This window comes from Rhizophagus irregularis, chromosome 17 (assembly GCF_026210795.1).
Source record: "Rhizophagus irregularis chromosome 17, complete sequence".
Taxonomy (NCBI): domain Eukaryota; kingdom Fungi; phylum Glomeromycota; class Glomeromycetes; order Glomerales; family Glomeraceae; genus Rhizophagus; species Rhizophagus irregularis.
Window position 1 is genome coordinate 2,500,406 of NC_089445.1, and position 15,477 is coordinate 2,515,882.

The 15,477-nt window shown below is 27.0% G+C and overlaps 5 protein-coding genes across 5 annotated transcripts; 2 read left to right on the forward strand and 3 right to left on the reverse strand.

Annotated features, from left to right (window-relative positions):
• Nucleotides 1–18: 18 nt before the first annotated feature.
• On the forward strand, nt 19–1,380 carry OCT59_009282 (uncharacterized protein; the record flags this gene model as incomplete). The annotated part of the gene is made up of 1 exon (XM_066133436.1): nt 19–1,380. The coding sequence occupies one exon, from the start codon at nt 19–21 to the stop codon at nt 1,378–1,380; it is 1,362 nt and encodes a 453-aa protein (XP_065999874.1).
• A 1,612-nt stretch (nt 1,381–2,992) lies between these two features.
• OCT59_009283 (uncharacterized protein) lies at nt 2,993–3,524 on the forward strand (the record flags this gene model as incomplete). Its single annotated transcript, XM_066133437.1, has 2 exons — nt 2,993–3,039; nt 3,119–3,524. The coding sequence occupies 2 exons, from the start codon at nt 2,993–2,995 to the stop codon at nt 3,522–3,524; spliced, it is 453 nt and encodes a 150-aa protein (XP_065999875.1).
• Nucleotides 3,525–4,261: 737 nt separating this feature from the next.
• Nucleotides 4,262–4,847, reverse strand: OCT59_009284 (uncharacterized protein; the record flags this gene model as incomplete). Its single annotated transcript, XM_066133438.1, has 3 exons — nt 4,262–4,435; nt 4,593–4,663; nt 4,748–4,847. 3 exons carry the CDS (start codon nt 4,845–4,847, stop codon nt 4,262–4,264), a joined length of 345 nt encoding a protein of 114 aa, XP_065999876.1.
• A 183-nt stretch (nt 4,848–5,030) lies between these two features.
• Nucleotides 5,031–5,318, reverse strand: OCT59_009285 (uncharacterized protein; the record flags this gene model as incomplete). Its single annotated transcript, XM_066133439.1, has 2 exons — nt 5,031–5,174; nt 5,253–5,318. The coding sequence occupies 2 exons, from the start codon at nt 5,316–5,318 to the stop codon at nt 5,031–5,033; spliced, it is 210 nt and encodes a 69-aa protein (XP_065999877.1).
• A 2,502-nt stretch (nt 5,319–7,820) lies between these two features.
• Nucleotides 7,821–10,733, reverse strand: OCT59_009286 (uncharacterized protein; the record flags this gene model as incomplete). The annotated part of the gene is made up of 9 exons (XM_025323632.2): nt 7,821–8,305; nt 8,379–8,470; nt 8,547–8,874; nt 8,959–9,302; nt 9,390–9,626; nt 9,714–9,933; nt 10,053–10,264; nt 10,344–10,593; nt 10,683–10,733. The coding sequence occupies 9 exons, from the start codon at nt 10,731–10,733 to the stop codon at nt 8,030–8,032; spliced, it is 2,010 nt and encodes a 669-aa protein (XP_025169443.2). The 3' UTR covers nt 7,821–8,029.
• Between the last annotated feature and the right edge of the window lie 4,744 nt (nt 10,734–15,477).

Here is a 15,477-nt window from a genome sequence, read left to right on the forward strand (position 1 = left end):
GGTTATGGTATTGGTTATATGCTCTCATTTAAACTAATAAATAACCAAGATTTGGTACTAATTAGTAGGAAAGGAATCTTTATTTTTACAATAAATGAAGATGGGATAAGACTTCGATACTTTTGGAATAATGATGAATGGAATGATATTTATAAAAAATTCTTTGTAAAATTCATAGAAAAGCATGGTGAAATTCATGATAATAATTTTACTAATTTTACTAATAAACACTACAAACCACTTATTGGAAGAATTTTAAAAAATGAATTTGATGATTCAAAACACTCAATACCATTACAAAAATTTATAGATGAGTGGGACAAAAAGGAAATAATTGAATATGTTATAAATGATAAATTTGTATCACCAAAATTTGGGACTGAAATGTTAAAAATAGCAATTAAAAAAAAATGCCATGATGCTGTTAGACAAATTATTGGATCAAATCAAGGTTATTCCGAAAATTACATGACTATTATTAGTTTAAACTTAGCAGAATTGTGTGATTATTATTCTGATTACATAATCACATATATCTTACGCACGTCTATTATGTTATCTCCTTATTGTAATATCATTGGAAATTCAAAAAATACTTCACTTCATTCACACGTTATTTACATTAAAGAATCAAATATGGATAATATCATTTTTAAGTTTATTTCAGAATTATATAATGGATTAATTCGGTATTTAAGGATAAAGGAAGAAATCCAAACAGTCAGTTTCATTGTTCCATTTCCTCAAATTTGTGTATACCAAGATAACTCTGAAAATAATGACCATGAGAATCATGAGATTGAAAATAATAATCATGAGAACCATGACACCAAAAATAATGATGATGAGAATCATGACTCTCAAAATAATGACCATGAGAACGAGAATAATGATCATAAGAACCATGACTTCAAAAATAATGATCATGAAAACCGTAAGGCTAAAAAAAATCATGATATCAAATCAAAAATGATCACATTACTAAAAAATATAATCACTGGACTAAAAATAATCATGATGATACCAAAAAGTAATAGTATTTGGAATGAATTTTTATATAAACCAAAATCTATTCTATTTTATAATTTAGATAGTAATCATTTTTATAATTGGTGGAATTTTGACGCAATTATAGATTTTAAGTGGAAAACTTTTGGAAGAGTTTACTATTATCTGATCTGGTTATTCTATACAATTTTTTATGTTTGTTATTCATTAGCTTCTACTTTAGAACAAAAGTCTATCCCTGATTTTTATTTTAAATTACTTTTTATAATTTCCATTATATTTGGTTCAATATTTTTAATTTTTGAAATTCGTTATTGTTTATGGAATTATAAAATATACTTTAATGATGTATGGAATTTATTTGATAAGTAACATTAACATTTATTTAATTACCTTACATTTACTTACATTTAAAATAACATTAACTTGATTTAATCATCAATAGATGTAGGGGCTTATCTTTTACCTATTATAGCATCCATTTTTTGGCTTATTAACAAAAGTCAACCACATTAGCTTACAGCGATATCTGTTATAATATTGAGTTTTAAATTTTTATTATTTTTTAGGGTAATTGAATCATTTGGAATTTATTTTGCCATAATAATTGGCGTTGCAAAAAAAGTTTTTCCATTTATAGTGCTCTTATTTTTTATAGTACTTGGATATGCTCAAGCATTTTTCATTGTTTTAAGATCAAATAGTATTAATGATGATAATGATCCACAGAATCTTGCAACTAAATATGATTTTGTTAATCCAGATGGAATTATAACTAATACTACAATAATTCAAGATCCTGATCCAAATACAAATTTATTTAATTGGTTCCCCACTTCACTTTTAGCGGTATATAATCTTCTTACTGGTAACAATTTATTTTTTATTTATAAAGCATTTTTTTTTTAAAAAAAACAAACATTTTAATAACTTTTTAATATAATTATAGGCGATTCTGGATCTTTATCATCATTTACTTATCGTGAACATTCTATTATGACCATTTTATTAGTTACTTTTACATTTTTCACAGTAATCTACCTTATGAATTTATTTATTGGACTACTCAACCTAGCAATTGATGATTTTAACAAAAAAGAAGAATTTTTATTACAAAAAGTACAGGTAACCATTTTTGCATTGTTGATTATATCAATTTTATTTTACTAACTAACACTTTACTTTCTTTTAAAGATTATTATTAGTGCTCTGAACAATACGAGTCAACCCGGGTTAATTTGACCCGACTCGACTTTTAAATCGGGTCGGTACTAACGATTTTTAATGCCCGTAACCCGCATGACCCGCATGACCTGACCCGCCAGGTCGGGTTATAAATTTCCTTGACCCGGGTTTGACCCGGATCAACCCGAATGTTTTAATTCTGGCAAAATTATAATTTTGGCCAAAATTAAGCCAAGAATTAGTTTTAACAAATATTAACATAGCTTAATCAGAAAAATAAAAAAATTAACCTTTGGCTTTTGAGAATAATATTTTTCTGATAGCTTTAGAATTCCAATTTATCTTTGATTTGCTAATTATTTTGCCTAATTCTTTGACTTTTATTATATTAAACCAGGTTCAAAATTCGTATTTTTAATTTTATTTTAGTTAATTAGTCTAGAAGAAAAATAAGAGCTAGTGTTACATGTTTTGTATAACCATTCATGATACAAATTTAGTGGTTAATCACTAAGTTGCCTTTTTTTTCAAATAAAAGGAAATTAATTTTGTTATTATTATAAGAAAATCTCGCATAATATAAGTTAGTACCCATTTTACTTAAATGTTTGGGTCTAACCTGGGTTACATGAGTTAAATTATACTCGGTCGAGTCAAGGGTCGGGTTACAAAAATATGAGACCCGAATAAATACGAGTCTTATAAAATAATTCAATCTCCATAATAATTAGTGCTCCTACCGGGTCAAGTCAGGTCAGGTTTTGAGGAAATATTCGACCTGATCTGAATAAAAAAATATATGTTTCCATGGCAATGTAATAACAAGAAATGGTTTCCAGATTGGATGTAAGTATTAATTATACTATATATAATCTGTTAATATATTATTTTTGCGTATTTTATTAACATATTTAACTATTTTAAGTTATTATGATATACCTATTACAGAGATTTGTAAATTACTTAATGCAATTGATAATGTACAGACTGTATTTAATTATCCTCCAATTATTAGTAAGAAATTGAAAGAGTTAGTGGTACTTTCTGATGATGATAATAATAAACTAGAAAAGAAAATAGATCAGCTTACAAAACAAAATGTTGAGCTTAAACAACAAATAGAATGTATTATAAATTATATTGGAGTAGAACAAGATAATAAGGAAGAAAAAGATAATGAGGAAGTACAAGATAATGAGAAAGTACAAGATAATGAGGAAGAAAAAGATAATGAGGAAGTACAAGATAATAAGGAAGAACAAGATAATAAACTAGAGATGCAAAAAGAACAAACAAAAGAAGAGCTTCCAAAACAAAACATTGGACTTTAACAACAAATGGATAATCTTAATCAACGAATGGATAAACTTAATCAACAAATAGAAAATATTATGGAATTATTATTAAAAAGAAACTAAACTTGCAGTTTGTGGAGGACTTCATTTGCCATGCAAATTTTTTTTGTATAATATCAAAAAATGTTTTATTTGGTTTATAAATAATATAATTATTTAAGGGAATTTATTTTTTAAATAAAATTAATAAATATGTAATTTCTATTTATGACTGAATTGTATTTAAAAGTTTTGCGGGAATGCGGGTTCGCAGTTCTATTAAAATGATCAGCCTTTTTTTTTAACATGATAATTGTTACATAATTGCCAAAAATAATTTTCACCATAAAATTTTGGTGATTTCTTTTCTGAAAGAAAATGATTTCAAAGGAATCCAGGCAAAGATCAAGAACTCATATAAATATTTCAAACTTAGAGTGAATTTTTCTAAATTTGTACTATCATTATTGCATTAATTTTGGATATTAATGACAAATTTATCGAAAGATTCAAATACTTGAGATGAAGGTTAGTGGATAACAATAATGGTTTTCTTTTGCTTAACAGCAAATTCTTTAAGAATTTTTGTAATCTCAAGAGCCAATGAAGAATCTGATAATGAAATTAGAGTAAGAAATTAATAAAAAAAAAATAAAGCGAATATTTCGAATTATCTTTTGATTATTCACTAAAACCGGATGTTGGTTCGTCTAGTAAAATGACACTTGGATCTGTTAACAGTTCATATGCAATGTTGGCTCGTTTCTTTCTCCTCCCGATACACCACGAGTCATATGGTCTCCTATTATCGTATTGGCACATTTCGTCAAATTTAATAATGCCATAGTATTTTCAACTTGTTTTAATCTATCACGTCGTGACATTTCACGTGGAAGACGTAATCGAGCCTATTAAATTTGTAAATAAAAAAATTTAATTCAAATATATAAAAAAAAAGGTATCTAATAAGTCATCTTGAGTACAATAAGCAACAAACCTCTTTGAATTTTTCGTTATTTTATGACCATTTAGAGTTATAGTTCCTTAAACTCCTTTACTTCCAACGTGATCGCCAAGAAGATTTAACAAAGTGGTTTTACCGCAACCAGAAGGTCCAATGATCGCGAGAAACTCACCTTTTAAATTCATTTTTAAATGAAATAAGATTATTATTTTTTTAAAAAATATACATGTACAAAATTCATAAATTAGTTAGTTACCTGGATTAGCACAACCATGAATATTTTCTATTATTTTTCGTACATGTTTACCGGATTCTAATTTAGAATCAGAATTTTTAATTTTATTCCACCAGGACATTATGTTCTTCAGATATAGAATAATTTATTCCACACCATTCTACGTAAGCTGATGACTTCTGAATGAAGTCGGTTTCTTCCAGAGAACTAAATGATTAAACTTGGAAATAAGGGAAGGAAGATTCCAAGACTTAACCACTTGTGAGTAACAAATCACTACTGGTTATATTAGATTGATAAACAGTTACGACAAGAAATTCGTTTTCGATGTGTACATTTCTAGATTCTTCGCGGATGTTGATCCTTTTTCAGTACTCTGTATTAATTCTGTTCGTTTTACTAATTGAATTGAGAGATCATTAATATCATCACTTCCTTCGAATTTTGTCTAAAAAAAGGAAAGAAAGGATTATCGATTTAATTATTTTATTATTTATTTTTTTTTTAAAAAAAAGACAATAAATACCAATGTTTTTTCATTTATGGTCGGTGACATAGCAGTAACAATTTGATTGTTTTTAATTTGTTCCATTGGAATTTTTTTTTGAACATTTTTTTTTTAATTAGAGGAAAGTTTTTATTTTTTCGATGAGACAGAATAGTAGCGGTATAGTCTCATTAAAATAGGTCAATCTGCTAGTATTCGGGGAAAAGATTATGGAATAAAAAAAAAATTAAATAAAATAAATTTGAAATGAAAAATATCCAAAGAAAATTTTGATCCTTTTATATTTTTTTTAAACATTTTGCTTTGTTAGAAAGATAATAAGCATTGGAAGATTGGAAACTATTGGAATCTTCCAATTCTTCCAATTCTAAGCCTTCCAATTTCAATAAAAAGTTATTGGTGCACATCACTGATAATAAATAAAGTAACATATAATTAATATAAAAAAAATTAAATAAATAAAGTTTATTTGGTGTAAGAAGAAAAATAATTTTCCAAGTAAATTTAAATTAATTATACAACAAATAAATAAACAATTAACTAACTTTGAACAGTCGCAACTGGGTATAACGAACCCTCCGTTGTTATATAATACTTTTAATCTATTACCGAACAGTTCGGTATATAGATTCTACCAATAAAATCACATGATTAATTTTTTTTTTTTCATTAAAATTAATTATGAATTTTAACCCGCACGTAATATTATATTGTGTTCTGATGAAGAAAAAGACTATCCGCGTAAATGATTATTATCCTATACCAATTTTTAATTCACGTGATCATTCGGTATCAAATATGCTAATATATTTAATTTAGTTCGTTATATCCAGTGTAATTAATTATAAGAAAATCGGTTCTGCACTATTTGGTTCGATATAACGAGTTTTCAGTATATCAGGTTCGTTATTACCAGTGGCGACTGTATCAATCGCGTCATTAAACCAATAAAAAGTTCAAGTCACTTAAGCCACAACGGTAAAACATAAATGATTTTATCTGATTTTATTGGCTTTTTTTTTGTTTTGTAATATATGAGTAATATAATGCATGTCCATATAATGATACTAAAATAGTAGTAAAAATAATGCTAATCCCGAAATACATAAATTATGCGTCATTTATCCAAATGGCGAAATAACACGCAAAAAATGTTCGCCATAAAGTAAAGCCGAAAATGTTAACGCTTAATATTTTTACTAATGCTAACTTGGTTAAAAAAAATTAAATCAAATAACCAAAAATAACAAAATCATTCACGCGAATGAACGAAAAATCTAGGAGAAATTATAAATATTCACTGCTCACTAGTTCTTTGCGCAGTTAAGCCTGTTGTATTCGTCCTATATCCTATTCAAGTGTCGATGCATGATTTCAATTATACTTGTCATACTGTATATACATATACATATACTACATATATAAACGGCGCTCTTCGCTCTTCCGATCCGAAGTTACATTTATGCATGTGTTGTTGTGTATGAATTATATCTGATAATTACATATAACAAAATTTTGGCGCGTTTTCGCATCATTGTTTTTTAATCCAAACTTTATCTTCGACAAATAATAATAATTGTTATTTTTTTTGGATAGGTTGAAGGTTTAGTAAATTAATTTAATTATTATATTTTTTTTAGTGAGATTTTTTAATGTTATATAATTGCTGCAATTGTCACACGTTCATTGATTATCGCAGATTGACATTATCTATTTAAAGAAATTGATGTGTAACAGTAACGTTGATTTTTAATTACATAATGTACGGGACACTTAGCACTCGGAAATATTCGGTAAAGCTCAAAATAAGATAAAATTATTCCACCATTCTCGGAACAGTACTCCAAAATTAGCGTATAATTTTTATTTTATATCAAGCTTTACCAAATATTTCAGAGTTCTTTAAAATTTGCTAAGTGTCTTGACCTTTTTGAAATCAGCTGTAATTGATCGTCAAATTTTAATTTCATATAAGGGTCTGGCCCATTTCACCGACAATAATTTCACTTCACCGACAGACATTTCACTGATAATCATTTCACTGATAGGATCATTTTACCTACAGTCATTTCACCGACAGTTTTGAAATCCTAATTCACTTACCCAACTTATTCTAACCCTAATTCTAACCTAATTCCTAACCCTAACCCTAATTCTTACCTAACTCTAACTCTTTTAACTCTTTCCTAAATTCCCTTGTCGGTGAGATGATTGTTGGTGAAACATTGTCTGCGAAATGACCCTGTCGGTGAAATGGATGCGACCGTTGCGACCCCATATAAAGATCAGCTAAATCTCAATTTCAGTCACACAATCATCGTCCCGTGATTATTTCCTGTACAACTTATAATCGGAATTCGGTAATTATCCGATTTCATACGACCATTTATCCTTATAACACAATAGAATAGAATAGACCATTTCCAAATTTATTCTCGCTTCAATTGGGATGATATCATAACTGTGATCTTTGAACAATTTCGTAATAGCATGATTGCAAATCGAGAAAAAAAATCACACCATATGTAATCCCGTAAAAAAAAATTTGCTTTATGCATCAGATAAATGATTTCGTATATATCAAATAAGTATAAAAATTCTGTATAATTTATTGTGATTATATAAATTTACTTCTAGATTAAAAGTAATTTCATGAATGAAAAAAAAAGAAAACTTGATTGTAGCGATACAGGTGAATGATGTCAATTATCACGAGAGCATATATCAGATATGATTCAAAAATTATATAAGTAGAGTATTCTATTATAATAACTACAGTACTATTATTATTCTCCTTAGTCTCTCCTACTGTTTTTACGTAATGAAAAATAAGCAAGAACACGCACTACAAAACACAAACCTATTAATACTATTAGGTTAGCATACCAAGGTAAATCATTTAATCCTAGATTCTCTATTATAGAAATACCGGGAATACTTGACATATCTCCTACGTTACACATACTTAATTGTCCAGCAGGTAATTCTCCTGGTCTAGCACATCTGAATTGAGCTTTCGGTGAATCAAGTTGAATTTGCAAAAGCAAAGAATACGAGTATTTTAGAAATGACTATTAATAGAGATAAAAATTTATTAATATTATTGGTTTGAAAACAAAATTCAGATTTATCGTAACTACTTACAAAATATTTTAACCAATTTAAGCCAGTTGGTAATTGTTTTACATAAAATCCACCTAATAACATAGTTATAAGCAAATATATCAAACTGATAGCTATATTCGATAGGAAAAAAAAATTCAATTAATTAAAAATAAATTATAAAATCAAATTATTTAAAATAATACTTACCCATACTATTTTGTATGTCCATTATAGTGGCACCAAAAAAATAAGCGAAACTCTGAGAAGTTATTACACCAAGTAAAACTACTATTAAATATGCTACAAATCTACCAAAATCTGGTAATAAATTTGTTGCCCAATATACTGGAATAGTAAATAATGTAGGATTAAATAAGACTAAAGGTAATTCGGCGATTTGTTTGGATAAGTAATATGATAGTAAACGATAAGATCGTGATTGACGTTCTTTCATTAACATGTCTAATTCCAACGGGAAAGATAATACTGATTCACTCATTACATAGAATGTCCAATTCATACCACCGAAGAAAATCTATAATAAAAAATTAATAGAAATTTAGTATAAATAGAATAAATGAAGTTAAAAAAAAAAAGAATTTATATCATCGATACTCACATTTGAAACACGATCATCTATATTAGGTTCAGCGAAAGGAATTTGAAACCAAATTATGATACAAGATATAGTCAAAGTAATAGCTAGAGATATACTAATTTTTGATAAGATAATTTTTCTACTTTGTTTAAAGGTTCTTTCGGTAAGAATCGAGAGTTGTTGCAAAAATGTAGCTTCCCAATGACGTTCACTTGTAACCGGTGCATTTAATTTGGATTGATCATCAGCATGCGTTCTACGAGAATACTTTTCGACTACTTGTTTTCCAGTTGGATCATCACGAGTTTTATGTGTATATGCATTTATTAATTTCTGCTTGATTGTATTATCGTTTAAAAGTTCCACTATAATGAAAAGAAAAACGTTATAATGTTGCATATATTTATTTAAATTTTATAATATAAATATTTATAATAAGAAATAATACATACATGCATAATTAGCAGGATTAAAATTAGGGGGACATTTATATCCTTGATCAGTAAGGTAATCCACTGCACCAGCTCTTTCACCAAAATAGACCATATGTCCATCAGCCATTACCATTAATTTATCGAAAAGTTCAAATACCTCAGATGAAGGTTGGTGGACAACCATAATAATGGTTTTCTTTTGCTTAACAGCGAATTCTTTAAGAATTTTTGTAATCTCAAGAGCCAACGAAGAATCTGATAATGAAATTAGAGTAAGAAATTAATAAAAAAAAAACGAAGCGAATATTTCGAATATTTCAAAATTATCTTTTGATTACTCACCCAATCCAGATGTTGGTTCGTCTAGTAAAATGACACTTGGATCTGTTAACAGCTCAGATGCAATATTGGCTCGTTTTCTTTCTCCTCCCGATACACCGCGAGTCATATGGTCTCCTATTATCGTATTGGCACATTTCGTCAAATTTAATAATTCCATAATATTTTCAACTTGTTTTAATTTATCACGTCGTGGCACTTCACGTGGAAGACGTAATCGAGCCTATTAAATTTGTAAATAAAAAAAATTTAATTCAAATATATAAAAAAAAAGTATCGACATAAAAGTAAAAAACAATGGCGCAGCATTTCAGTTTTGGGCGCTCTGTCAACGTTACTTACAGTGTAACTGAGAGTTTCCTTTACGGTTAAATGGGAGAAAAAGATTGCATCTTGAGTACAATAAGCAACAAATCTCTTTGAATTTTTCGTTATTTTATGACCATTTAGAGTTATAGTTCCTTCAACTCCCTTACTTCCAACGCGATCGCCAAGAATATTTAACAAAGTGGTTTTACCACAACCAGAAGGTCCAATGATCGCGAGAACCTCACCTTTTAAATTATTTTTAAATGAAATAAGATTATTATTTTTTAAAAAAATATACATGTACAAAATTCGTAAATTAGTTACCTGGATTAGCACAGCCATGAATATTTTCTATTATTTTTCGTACATGATTACCAGATTCTAATTTAGAATCAGAATTTCTAATTTTATCCCACCAGGATACATTATTTTCTTCAGATATAGAATAATTTATTCCATGCCATTCTACGCAAGCAGGTTTCTCCGCGGATATTGATCTTTGTTCAGTACTCTGTATTAATTCTGTTCGTTTTGCTGATCTTTCTAATGGATCATCAATATCTTCTAATTTTGTCTAAAAATAAAAAAATAAAAAAATAAAGGATTATCGATTTAATTATTTTATTTAATTATTTTTTTTTAAAAAAAAAAGACAATAAATACCGATGTTTTTTCAGAATCGACTTCAGTCGGATCGTATTTAATTTGTTCCATTGGAATTTTTTGAACGATTTTTTTTTTAATTAGGGGAAAGTTTTTATTTTTTTCGATAAGACAGAATAGTAGAGGTATAGTCTCATTAAAATAGGTCAATCTGCTATTCAGGGAAAATATTATGGAATAAAAAAAAATAGAATAAAATAAATTTGAAATGAAAAATATCTAAATCAATATAATTAATGTAAAAAAAAAAAATTGCGAAGGAATTGAATAAAATTTATTTGGAGTAGGTGGAAAAATAGTTTTCCAAGTAAATTTAAATTAATTATACAACAAATAAATGAACAATTAACGAACTTTAGAAGAATATATTGTAAAAAAAAATGAAATTTATTAATCGCGTCATTAAAAAAAGTTCAAGCCCACTTAAGCCACAACTGTGAAACATAAGTGATTTTATCTGATTTTATTGATTTTTTTTTGTTCTCGTAATATATGAGTAATATAATGCATGTTAATATTCTGTGTAAAAAAGAAAATTCTTTTCACAATGATGCTAAATTTGAATAAAATAATATTTCAGATTTACATTACACTTTTTACACTTTTTCCATATAATAAATAGTTATATCACCTTGACAATCATTTACCAATCATTTAATTCCGGATTTTTAAAAACTTATTGAACAGCCACAAATAATTTTAAAATAATGTGGCAAAAAAATAATGGAAATCCAAGTTAAAACATATAATTTTAATTATGTGACTGCTAGCTTAATTTTTAATATTGTTATAATGCATTATTTGCATGTGATAATTCATTCATTTTTGCCAATCATCAGGACAAAAATTGATGGGCGAAAATGAATATGCATGGGCGAAACTTGAAAATTTGCATAAATTTTCTTTATATCATATATAATATATGGTAAAAATAATGCAGTGATCCGATTCATAATGCAGGTTTTTTATTTATGGCAAATAAACCAATGCCACAGAATAAATATATGCCAAATAAACCACAAAGTATAAATAATCAATTTTATGTAAAGATAGTCAATTATGTTTGATAAAAATAAATATCTGATATTTATTAATAAAAATTCAGAATAATAATAAAAGCTAAAAAGTTTCTACTAATAAAAGTTACTCACTCAATAACAATCCAAATCTAATGAAATTTAATATACAATAAATTTAAGTTATTTGTGAAATTTGAACATATATTATGTAAATTTTTTCAGCAACGGATAATTGATCGGTAAATGATCGACAAATGATCATCAATATTGGGGCTGGAGTAGCTGTCACAGGACAGGACCGAATGATTGGGTGAAAATGGGCGACGTAGTGGCCATTTTCACGATTTAGCCTCACATCAAATAAATGTCATGTTATCGTTCTGACGCTTTTGATCATGCATTAATTAATAACATCATAAATAAGCTTTCTATTTTTAATCCACTTTATAAGCTTTATTTAAACTTTTCCTACAAAATATTCATTTAATTTTTTTATTATATCAATCATGTGATTTCTATGCCAAATAATGGGCTGAACGATAGCGCCATCATATCTTAAGAGTTCACTAATAAAATATTCACTAATCCCTTTGTAAAAATAATTCATATTGCCCAAAGGCATACTATGATGCTGTTTATTCCATCTATTTGTTGAGAACATATACGTATTTCCGATCCTTTCTATAATCAAACATTTGTTTCTAATTTCTTAATTTCTCTATTAAATATTGACGCATAATGATATTTATAGTCGTAGTAAAAATAATGTTAATCCCGACAGTACATAAATTATGCATCATTTCTTCAAACGACGAAATACCACGCAAAAAATGTTCGCTTTAAAGTAAAGCCGAAAATGTTAACGCTTGATATTTTTACTAATGCTAACTTGGTTAAAAAAAATTAAATCAAAATAACCAAAAATAACAAAATCATTCACGCGAATGAACGAAAAAGCTAGGAGAAATTATAAATATTCACTAGTTCTTTGCGCAGTTAAGCTTGTTATATTCGTCCTATATCCTACTATTCAAGTATCGATGCATGATTTCAATTATCATCTTGTATACTGTATATACATATACATATACTGCATATATAAAACGGCGCTCTTCGCTCTTCCGATCCGAAGTTACATTTGTTGTGTATGAATTAATCCTTTTTACACCCGATAATTACATATAACAAAATTTGGCACGTTTTCGTCATTTTTTTTAATCATTTTTTGCCCAAACTTTATCTTCGACAAATAATAATTTAATTATTATATTTTTTTCTTAGTGAGATTTTTTAATGATTTTTTTTTTGTTGAAACATTCGCTAGAAATGTCGCAATTGTCGCATCATCGCAAATATCTATATAATTAAAGAAATTGGTGTGTAACAGTAACGTTAATTCCGGTTAATGAAATTTTAATCGGATATTTTTTTTTGCTAATTAACGAAAAAAAAGCTTAATTTATTTATTAATCATGTTTCCATTCCCGGTTATACTAATTTCGCCAAGGTTCCCATTGATCCGACATGGAATTATTTTTTTTTGGTATCTTTTTGTTAGACTAAATTATTTTTTTTAGTTTTTTTGAAACCGAGATTTTAATAACTTTACTTTTCTAATTTTTTTTAAACTGAATTTTAATATTTTTCATCCTGGTTTTTTTCTCTTTATAATAATCTATACCAATATGTTTTTATGTAATTCTTTATTTATTTTTTTATGTATAGGTATTATTGTTATTATTTATTTCGTCTTTTAGGCTTAAATCTAAGAGAAATAGATTTCATTAAACTCAGCCTAGGTACTCATTTACATTAACTTGCTTTTTACATGGTTAATTTTACTATAATAATATTAACAATTTACTTTAATGATCAGATTGACGCTACCTACAGTAAGCATGATTTTTTATTTTTGGTATTACTAAATATCACCGGTGGTGACGGTCACCAGTAGCGAATTTATGATGTAATGCCAGCCAGTATTTTATTAGATTTTTAATTCTGGTCAAGTGCATCATAATGCTGGTATGGTGACCATCACCACTGGTGAACTTTAGTAATATAATATCTTTTTTTATTTTTTATTCTTTATTTCTTTCACCTCTTGAGTTTGGATCGGCGATATAATCAAAATAAAATAAATAAGTATGCTTTGTATGATTTTTTTTTTGTTAGAATAATGTAAGTATATTTTTTACTTAAAATACGTTAATATTATAAGATCTAATTTATTTTATACAGCATCAAAATTTGTGTAACCATAATCGAATCTATGATCAACTCCCAGCATCATTTTATTGATAATTCAATGCGTATGTTCAGTACGGTATAACCTGTAAGTATTTGACAAATAATCAAATAATCAATGACAAATAAGAATTCACACACCGAAAAATTGAAGTCCTGGAATGCTTTAGCTAAATAAACTTTCAAATCTTACTAAACTATAAAGTGCTATTTGTTTATTACATATTCGTCCTATTTTCATTTAAGGATTCATTTAATTTCTTCGTATCTTATAATATAAATTTCATATTAAGTAAAAAAGACTCTACATTACGTGACTCGAGGAACTAAATTTTTCAATTGACCGACTTTATTGCTTAAGCATTTTAACAATGTGCAGATTTTTCAACTACAAGAAACTTTCAGTTAGCTTTGTTTGTCTTCAAAGTATTTCAATTTTTTAGTGTATTAGATACTATTTTTAGTATGTATTTTCAGAAATAAGATTTTTAATGTTTCAACCGGGGTATGGCATGGGAATCATTTTTAGAGATGTTTATTTAAAAATGAATTTATAAAGCAAACATGCATCTACCGCAAGACGGACTTGGAGTTTCAAATAGGGAGGAGTAGTGGAAATTGAAAATAATAAGTTTTTTTTATGAAACTTACTTTTTTTTTATCATTTTTTAACATTTCTTTTTTTGTAGGTTTAGAAAGAGTTTATTCAGGTACCTGAAAATTGGAGATAATAATTTCTAATATATCTTTATTTTATAGGCATAATTGTTATGATGATGTTACAGATTATAAAAAAACTAATGAATTAAATTTTTCCTTATTTTTTTTTTCCTTATTTTCTAGTTAAATTTAAAAATTTTGGATCAACCGAGACAATTTGAAATACTGATTATCAATCTTTTTCTTTGATAATAAAAGCATCGAAAATTTTTTAGAATATTCAGCAATAAATATAACAATAATAATTAATAAGTCACATTCTAGTCAAATGATGCGAATGTTCTACTACTGAATTTTATTTTTGAAGTACTTGGGAATTTAGAAATTTTGGAGTTTTCTATAAAAGGTTAACTTGTCATGCAACCTGATTATTTGTCAACTCTATAGACGTACAATTCAAAAGCATCATGTTATCATGCCACTTGTTATAAAAACAACATGTCACTTGTTGTTTTCATGTCGATCATACAATGATTATCTGGGGTTTTAAACATATCACGCTTTGATAATATCACCTTTTTAAACACGAAAAAAAAATGCAAAAAAAATCATTGAGAATTTTATTGTAGAAAATTCATTGGAGAATTTTTTAATAGGGAAGATTTTTCTTGATAGATAATTTTGTTAGAAAATTTTTCAAGAATTTCATTAAAGGATTATCTTTTAATATAGGGGTGCTTTTTTTTTGATAAAGAATTTCTTTTGAGAATTTTTTTTAATAGGTGAAAATATTTTTTGGTGGAGAATTTCGTTAGAGAATTTTTTTTGATAGGAAAGATTTTTTTTTTTGATAGATCATTTCGTTAGAA